This window comes from Elgaria multicarinata, chromosome 8 (genome assembly GCF_023053635.1).
Source record: "Elgaria multicarinata webbii isolate HBS135686 ecotype San Diego chromosome 8, rElgMul1.1.pri, whole genome shotgun sequence".
In the NCBI taxonomy this organism is placed as follows: Eukaryota; Metazoa; Chordata; class Lepidosauria; order Squamata; family Anguidae; genus Elgaria; species Elgaria multicarinata.
This window is the reverse complement of record NC_086178.1, coordinates 23,461,235-23,470,855: the sequence shown is the minus strand read 5'-3', so window position 1 is coordinate 23,470,855 and position 9,621 is coordinate 23,461,235. Positions and strand designations below refer to the sequence as shown.

General features: G+C 42.8%; 1 protein-coding gene across 2 annotated transcripts in view; it reads right to left on the bottom strand.

The window, feature by feature from the left end:
• Positions 1 to 7,012: 7,012 nt before the first annotated feature.
• GOLIM4 (golgi integral membrane protein 4) overlaps positions 7,013 to 9,621 on the bottom strand; it is a 66,743-nt gene continuing 64,134 nt past the window's right edge. For both annotated transcript variants that reach the window (XM_063132006.1, XM_063132007.1), the window contains exon 16: positions 7,013 to 8,956. In XM_063132006.1, the coding sequence (XP_062988076.1) occupies positions 8,798 to 8,956 (159 nt within the window). In that variant the 3' untranslated portion in view covers positions 7,013 to 8,797. The remainder of the gene's footprint in view (positions 8,957 to 9,621) is intronic.

Below are 9,621 nucleotides of genomic sequence, written 5' to 3'. Positions count from 1 at the left end.
TGAAGACCCAATGGTGACATTTAAATTCCAATAAAAATGTAAGTGCGCATTTTGACTTGATGTGGCAGGCACATTTATTTATACTCTTTTTTTTAAATGGCTGATGTCTGAGAAAATAATGAATAATTCTAAAACTGAGCCAACAAAAAAAAATATTGAATTTCTTCCAGGAAAACTGTTTGAAGTCAAATTATATGTCATGCAAATTACGGAGAATGTTTTATCGCACCACAGTTCAGCCGCTTTGAGTGTTTAGTACCTGACGTTCTGTAAGTATTTCCATTGTTAAAATTTAAATGCATCTATTTATACATTATAAACAAATGTGCACATCCGGGAATGGAAAGACGTTGAAGAAATCACTAGACTGCTGTGTCCTACTATTGAAAATATGAGGTGGAATGAAGGTTTAAACAGGCTTAAAATAGAGCCATTGAAATCAATGGCACTTGTGTTAGTCATCACATTGGTCCCATTGATTTCAATGGATCGACTCTAAGTCTGATTAAAGCTGGATCCAACTCATATACTGTCCCCAGTTATTTTGACTGGTTATTCTGCATAATTATGTGATGTGGGGGCTTTCATTGCCTCTTTGTTTATTTATTTATTTATTACATTTTTATACCGCCCAATAGCCCCTTCCTCCCCAAAATCCCTCCTAGAGAACCCTCTTTGGCCATGAATGGCATTTTCTTCTCACTTCTCTCCAGATTTTTCCTCATCCCCCAGACTCAAAATTCCTCGCCCAACTACAGCACCCAGCTATTTTCTCTAAGAAGTCACAGAGTTGTTCTTTATTTCTGTCCCAGGTGCATACCCCTCCCCTTTCCTTTAGTTCTCAGGCTTCTACAAATGGCTTCCCTTTAGCCCACAGCCCTTCCTGAGCATAGGCCATGTGGGGTGGGATGGGGTGGAGTCCCCCATCTCCCTCGTCTAGCCATGATCCCTTCAATCTTCCAAACACACTACCCTTCTCAGCGCCTAACACTCTTCTATCAGTGCAGTGTGCACATGTTTCTTCTAGAGCTATGGACAAATGGTCTCTCAAAATTTCCATCCTATTGAAGAAAAACTGAGGTAGCAGAAAAAATTCACAGAATTTCAGTAGAGGGCAGAGAAATTTCCCAGAAGTGCCTTAGGCACCCACCATTAGTTGAGTCAGTAGCTTTTGTTTTTCTTGCTGTTGATGCAGGTGACGGCAGCAGCCACTGGTTTGCAACTTGACCACCATTTTGCATTCTCCACAATGTCCCAAACCTATCATAATTCTGGAACATTCTGGGGGGGGGGGGAATGGAGGTTGCTACTGTCGAGGAAATGTGTGAATGGGCTGTTTTGTCTGAGCCCACCCTGTTTTGATGTAAGCCCTTTTTATTAGAAATTAAGTTCTATAGCAATTTGACCCAAACAGTAATGGAAAATATATTGAGCAACACTTGCTCAACCAACAAGAAGTGTTGACACATTAGTCAGAGTGTGAACCTCCCAGCGAGGACAGGAAGAGTAGTAACCACAAAGGAACAGATGTTCCAGGATTGCAATACCCATCTATGTATTGTTTTTCTAGTCTTAGAATTATCTGCACTCTGCACATGCATAAATGCCTTTTCTACCATTGGTTACTGTATTGCAAAACTGTATTATGATTGGTTTATTATATGAGGAAGTTCTGTTGTTGCTTCTGTAGATGTTACCCTATAAGTATCTTAGCTTTGCCTGCAACCAGTGGGCAGTCCTTCAGATCCTCTAGAGCAGCCTTCCTCAACCTGGGGCACTCCAGATGTGTTGGACTGCATCCCCCAGAATGCCCCAGCCTGGGGCATTCTGGGAGTTGTAGTCCAACACATCTGGAGCGCCCCAGGTTGAGGAAGGCTGCTCTAGGGTTTGCCACCTTGCAGCACTGCAGGCTGCTCGTAATAAAACTTTTCCAAGATGAGAGAAATTGCATCTTGAGAGTCTTTGACCACCACTCAGCGAACCAAGGGAACCTGCCCTTTCGGGTTCCTCCACACTACGCGCGCGCGCACGCGCGCGCACACACACACACACACACGCACACACACACACACACACGCACACACACACACACACACACACACACACCAAAAATGGCAGGGAATATTCAGAGGAAATTCTACAAACTGGCCTCCTTTTTTCCCTCAACCCCTCTAGAAAAATCTCAGATATTTTCCCAGAAAAAAGTGTCTTGTGAGAGATTTCCTCCAATTGTTGTTTTCCTACCACTGTATGTCAGAATCTGGGGCCCTATATCCCCTCGATTCCCACATTCTAATTAACCTGCCACTGCTCTAGATAGCGACTACGCCAACTTTTAACAGTTTAAGATTGTCATCTTCCTCGTCAGCCATTTAAATGTCCCTACTATGCTGGTGGCATCACCTTTATTCGAAAAGCTCCCAAAACACCCAACCCCAAAGAACAAAATTAGAAGTCAGTAGTACATGCTGAATGAGGGGTTTAAGTTTGGAGACAAGTGTATAGTGTGGCGCTGGTAACAGCCTTCAAAATAAACCAGAGTTGACTAGAGAGAGAATAAGGATCAGTTGATCTTCATCAAACACGGAGAAGATGAGACATAAATGGAGTCAAACATTAAAAAAAGATGTAGGTTTGACATTAGGCAGAACATTTGAGGAAGTATGGTAGAACAGTGAAATAGGTTTTCTAAGCATATGGTGGTGCTTCTATGGTTGATTTTTAAAAGACCAGAAAAGCATGGATTAATTTAGGTGGATTCAACCCCTGTAATTAAAGATTAAGTGAAAGGCCTCTGAGACTGACCTCTGGCCATGCACCCAAGCTCTGATTGTATGGTGCAATTACTAGCAGTTCTGGAAGGGGGATATTCATCCCTATATCACATCAATTAGTTCAATGAGGTCTGGACCAGAGGAACATAATACTACATCTGGGAGTTGCATCTGTGTCAGCTTTTACATGTATGAGCATGCTTCTGCATCTGTGTCTCTATTGGTAAAGTGGTGCACATATGTATAACCATGCCCATCACTGAAGGTGGTGGTCCATAATCCATTAACAAGGTGGGATAGGTTTGCATAGGAATAAATTGGATTGGTGGCCCAAAGAAATTCCCTCCAGCTCTATGACATTTGTTTTGGAGAAGGAGAATTTCACTTGCACTTTCTGCCTCTTTAGAGAGGATGTGGCGCTAAGGCTTGTGAGCCTTAACTCCCAATTTCCCTGCTTTTTGTTGCTTGGTTGAAAGCTCTAGAGCCTTAACATTGATTTGTGAACCGTACATTTTTTGCTTAATGAATTAAAATGTGCACAGAATACACCAACAGACATTGGTTCAACAAACGATTATAATTATTTCCCTTGACCTCATTGTTGGTTTTCCAACCTTTGCTCTAGTATTAAAGCAGACAGACGAAGATGATCAACACGTGAGCAATTGCTGACTAGAGTCAAAACTGAGAAATTGAATTCCTTGACTATTTTTTTTCATTCATTCTGAGGACAGACACAGCTGAGAACTGCCACCAAGACAATAGCAAAGAGAAAGAGAGAACGAGAAACCACCACAGACTAAAATAGCTGTTATCTTATATTCTACCTTTTATTGGTCACCCCCAAATATGCCTCAGAATAATTAAATATTGTCCCATGGCATTAAAAATACCACACAAAAATGTATCAAAATATTTGTATTCCAAAGATTATGTACATATTATACACTTTACATATATAACTGTAAACAGGTATATTTTCTCCTCCCACACAGAATATAAACCCTTTTTGTGGCAATTAGAAAATCCTAAATCTGCATGGACACACACAGTCCAATAAAATGTTAAGAGGTTACTTTAAAAAAAACTATATAAAGAAAGATTTCAAAACATCTACAAAACCAAATTATCAGGTTAATACAAAATGAATTATATTACATTCATATAAAAAAGGTCAAGTAACAGAAACCTTCTGTTATGGATCTTAGATGCTTTCTTGAAGCAGGAAGCGGAAAGTTGGGGAGAAATTTTCCATAATTTGTCTCCTCTGGTGGAATACACCCAGTCCTCCACCCAATCAAACAGTGCTTCCCAAGAGAGGTTCTGCAAGGTTCTGTGGCTAGGTTCTGGATGTGCAGTGGAGGACTGTAGGGAGGTCATAAAGAATTCAAACTTCCTAGGCATACCAGAAACATTTCCAGCTTTGTTCTGTCTGCCATAGAAACCCTGTGCATTTATTGCTGAACATCTTATCATGGCAGAGGAATCTGGCATGCACTTTCAATGCCAAACTGTAGGTAGCTCTCAGGACCAAAGCCACCTCCATACAATGCATGCCTGAGCATCTCCAGGAGAGGCACACACAGCAGGTCTCGTCCACAAATATAAGCTCCACAAAGCAGCAGCAATCTCATGAGTCCGCCATGATCACAGACATTGCAGCATAACTGCAGCACAGTTGCACATTGCATCAGCTATATGGCTGATGACAACTCTCGGAGTCCAAAGAACACAGTTCAAGAATCAGTGCCATAACAGAACAGGGGAACATGTTATAATGCACTATAACATCACCAAGGTGCTTACTTTCTGGACAGGCTACTGTGAACTGTTGCCAAGGGCCCATCTCCTGCCCTCCTGGTAATATCTTATGGTTTTATAAATGGGCATGCATGGCAGGTTTCTAGAGGAAACAGGGTCAGACGTTACTTTAATTACTGTTAATGTTAAGATTGTGGGCAGAATGATACCATGAGCAGAAGCATAAAAAGGCACTAGACAAGGTAGTCTGGTTACCAATTCCTATTCCCTTGGACGATTTGAGTTAGCCCTTTAAAAGTCAAATCATAATTATACAAGTAATACAAATATCATACACCAGGGGTGGGGAACCTTAGGCCCGGGGGCCAATTCCAGCCTTCCAAGGTTCCCCAGAAGGCCACACCCCTTTTTCCAGGGGCCACCCCCATGCCTCCAACCACTGATCATTTGGTGGCTTCTTGGCATCTATGCAGTTTCTTAAAAGTTGAACTGAGTCTCATTAAGGCTTAGCTACTGGCAGTAAGAGCTTAAAGCTAGAATATGCTGTTATTTTTGAATTTGGGGCCCTGCCCCTTTTACCTTTCCTCTGCCTCTCTCAGCCCCACTGACCACTGGAACGCGGCCACTGAGAGCTTCTCAGAAATTGAATTCGTCCCTCGAGCTGAAAAGGGGGGCCTCACTCCTGCCATACACCGTGGAGTGTGCAGTATACAGGTTGACTGTGGTCCTCCATCTTAACCTTACAGGGGATCACCTGGAACGGCACTTGGTGCAGCTAAAGTCTTAGTTCCTTCACCAAGCCAGGAAAACACTCCCCACTTGGGGGTGGGTACCTTTATTGCTGCGAAGTAGACCTTCCCAAAATGGTAAGAGCCTTTTCCCTTGTTTGGAGAGCACGGGCAGCACTTTGTGCCAGGCCTATGTGGTTTGCCACATTTTGAACAAAAAAGCCAACCTCGAACATACGTGAGCGATACTGAACTGAGCGAACATTTACAGATCATATGCCATCAGGTTATGTTTTCTTCACATTCTTTTCACTCTTCTGCCAAATATAATATTCAATTTTACTTAATATTTGAGATAAGAGGACCATAATCTCACGTCAGTGATTTCCACGTCCTGTGGAAGAACTCATGTCCCAACAGCAGGACCCACGCAACACACAGTCAAGCTATGCGTTAAATAAATTATGTAATGGGCAGCTCTCTTTCTGGTTTTCTTTAGTCTTCCCCGAACTGGTGCTCTCCAGGCGCGTTGGACTACATGCTGACTGGGGGATACTAGGAGTTGTAGTCTAAGAGATCTGGAGGGCACCAGGTTCCCCACAAAGGCAGTTAAAGGAAGAAAAAAGCCTCCCAATGGAGGTTTATTAAACTTTCACATGGAGGAGGGGGAATTTTTGGGAAAGATTAAACACCTGCTCCTCACACACCGTGATCCTGATCTAATATATCTCCTGAATATGCTAATTTTGTGTTTGTGGAGACTGGGGGGGGGGGGGTTTGTAAGGAAAAGCATTTCGTCATATAAGCCCACACCTGCAGTCTGAATCAGTACAGGCCAGACAAATATTTACTACCCCAGGGCCATCCATGAACAGATCTCCTGCCTTTTAAAAAAAATACGGTAAACACAGCCACACTTGGATTAAGGCTGCTGTGCTGGCGCTCCCCTCAAGGTGCTACTTGCCCTGCAGGGAAAATATACAGGTAGCATGATTATCAGTGTGAACCAGGCCACAGCCAACTTACGATGCTGCAGTACACAGTTGTATTGCAGAAGACAAGCAATGGTTGAAAAGCATTAACAGGGGTTGACCAAGTTGACTGTGCTCTTTAAGGCCTGTAAAGTCTGCGTAGTTTGTTTCTTTCAGATCCAAACTTTGGCACACGTCGCAGCACGACCAACCCTGCTGCGAACAATGAATGAGCATGGATTTTGATGCACAAACCAGTACAGGATTGCAGCCTAGTTTCTCAGTCTCTGGGAACATTGCTTAGATTACAGCCCAACTGATGTCTGTTACACGCCACTCCCAGTTTTCCTGGATCACATGCACAAGTGCTTCTCTGTAGTCGTTGAGCTGTTCAGGGTGACAGGGAGGCTTCGGGATACATCCGGGCCAGGTTTAGAGACCTACTGTAGAGGTGAAGACAGCAACCTGGAACGGCTCTGCTTAAAAATCTCATGTCAGCCATGAATTCATCCACTCTGTCTTTTGTTTTGCGGATTTCCAGGCCTCTTTCATTCCGTTGGCTCCTCATTGACAGAATCAGATTTTTCTCAATTCCCCAAATTTGTGTTTGCATTGGAAAGTGCACAGTTGCGCAAATGTGAACTTCTGAAAATGTGCATTTGTGCACATGTGCAAATTCCCCCCATCTGCGTTTTCATACTTTAGCCCATGGGGGGAAATGCACATTTTCATTTGGTGCATGTATGTGTGTATATATATATATATATATATATATATATATATATATATATATTATTTTTGTAGTACTAAATTTGCATACAATTTCAGAAAGTAAAATACCAGTCCACAAGTCCATGTGACTCAGAAAAAGCTGGACCACTGTGGAATCTGCAGGGCAGATTCACAGAAATCTGAACTCATTGGAATCCACTGCGTATTTTTCAAACTTCCCAAACTGGAGATCACTGAAAACGATAACACTGCCCACTCCTTAGCCATGGCTAAGCAATCGGACACAGGTTTACAGCCACTCTTCCTCGCCACCTTCAAGCCTCCGCATTCATTCCATGAATTCAACACCCCGCGTTCCTAACCAGGATTTGAATCAAGGGTTTGAAGTTGGTTTGAAATCCTAGTCAGGAGTGAAGTATGGTTAATTATCAGTGCAGACATGTAACAACTGACTGTGATTGAAGCTAACAGTAGGGGTAGCCTTCAGCCAGCCACCTTCTCTCAGCATTGCCCAACTGAAATATAGAGACAATGACACTGGTCTACCTGACAAGGCTGTTGTAAGGATTACTGAGTTAATGTATGTGAAGCAACTTTGAGCCCTTCAGAAAAGCACTATATATAACAGTCTAAAAAAATGAAAAGCAACCCCGTGCAACATTTTATGAGTTGCAACGTTAAAACAAAAACATGTGATTGTGTCTTCCAAATGTGTGTGGCTGATAGTAAACAAACCAGATGGAAAACAGGGTCACTTACAGAGGTCATCTTCTGAACTAGAAGGGATAGGGGGGAATGGGAGGGGGAATTCATCAATAATACAAACCTAAGCCTGCTTAACCAGAAGGAATTCCATGGTTTCAGTGGTGCCTTTGCATCTTGAGATAACGAAATAAGTCAATGAAAGATCAAGGACAGATCTATTTTCACATGGCAACTAACCTTGGGGTTAACGTCTCCAATCATAAACCTGGGCTGTCCATTTGAATGGCCCAAAGTAACTCTTCAGTACGGCACCTCTTCACACACACTCTGCTGCCTCACTTTGTGGTTGTGGCTGTGACATGTGGTTGTGGCTGTGACATGTGTATTAAATATGATAGCTGCATGGATCAATCCAAGCCAATTAACACCTCCCTGGGAGGGAAGGCAACAACTGGGTGTGGAAAAAACCACGCAATTTTCATCCACTGCGTCTCGAGGGTATGCGGAAGGGTCTGGAAACACCGTCATTTTAGGCATGGTAACCCAGATGCTATATCATCTGCCAGGAGTCCGTTATGTAGCCACTGCAGAAAAGATGCAGGCCAAATCCATTCAAATCAAAATTAACATGAGGTAAGGCACCAGCGCGGGGTTCCATAGAGCAGAGTATATGACGGAGATAAGGGCGCAACGCCTCACCCCACCCTTCCTCAAATACCAAGCTCAGGCACTAGTTTTGATGCATGTGTGGTATTTCCCCTCCCCCTCCCCTTAAGCTAAAGGCTGATTGCTGTTTGGACAACACCAAACAGATTTTAAGCTGAAACTCATCTCCAGACTTTTAAAAAGAAACTTAATGTTTATAAAGAGAAAAAAATGTTTGTTTTTCATTTTTCTCACATACTATCTCATATAAAAGGAACGATAACCTAAAATATCGTATTCATATAAATGCACAAGGACCGCCAATAGAAAAATTTAAAATAGATATTGATTTTTTTTTAAAAAAAAGTTCATTCTGTCTTTCTCTAGCATATAGACGAAGGGATGAAAATAGGTGGCCCCACGTGCCTCACCGCCCGTCCTATTTTGCAGCCCCGTTTTCATTTTTCCAAGCAGCCCAGAGTTACATCTCCCCTCGTCTACGGGCTTTTGCTGCCACAGCACCACCTTCCTCCTCTTCCTCGTCCTCCTCCTCATAGTTGTCGTCGTGACCTCTTTTCTGATGGTTTTCTTCTTGAATTTCTTGCTCTTGATCTGCAGCTTCACTCATTTTCTCTTCAGCCTGGAAATGGAAAATGGGATGGGGGACAAAGATAACAAAAGAGATAAGAAAATTATTATTCAGCTTTTGAAATTATAAGAGTAAAATTCTATATTGGCATCTGCTAACAGCAAAATAGATTTAAAAACAAACATACCCACACATTACAGAGTCAGAGGTGTTGGCAAAGAACAAAACAGAATGGTTGTGCTGCTGCAGGCTGTTGAAATTCTATGATTAGTAAAGCCTTGAACTCCAGTAGCAGCCTGATCCAATCCTCTGGGTATTATTTGCTGGGGAAACTCAGCCACAGAATTATGACAAAACAGCTGGGGCAACATACTATGCTCTGCCCATTCCACCCCACAAACCCAGAATCTGGCTTGAGGTATTGGTCAATTATCTAGTCAAATATGGCTAATATAATCACATATTATTTGACACAGGTATTATCAAGTCTTCTAGGAAGTCAAGAATGCCCTACTGTAAGTGGCAGCACATAGTTTTCATTGCTTCATGAGGTCCTCTCATAGGAACAGTAAGCGTGCCAGCTGCTTGCTCCTCAGCCCTGGAGAAGCCAGACTCTCTGTCTGAGGCCCACACACAAACACCCCACTCTTATTTAGAAAGCAGTTGGTGCCCAAGCAATTCCATTGAGAGAGGGGCTGCCCTCTCCCCTCCCAAGG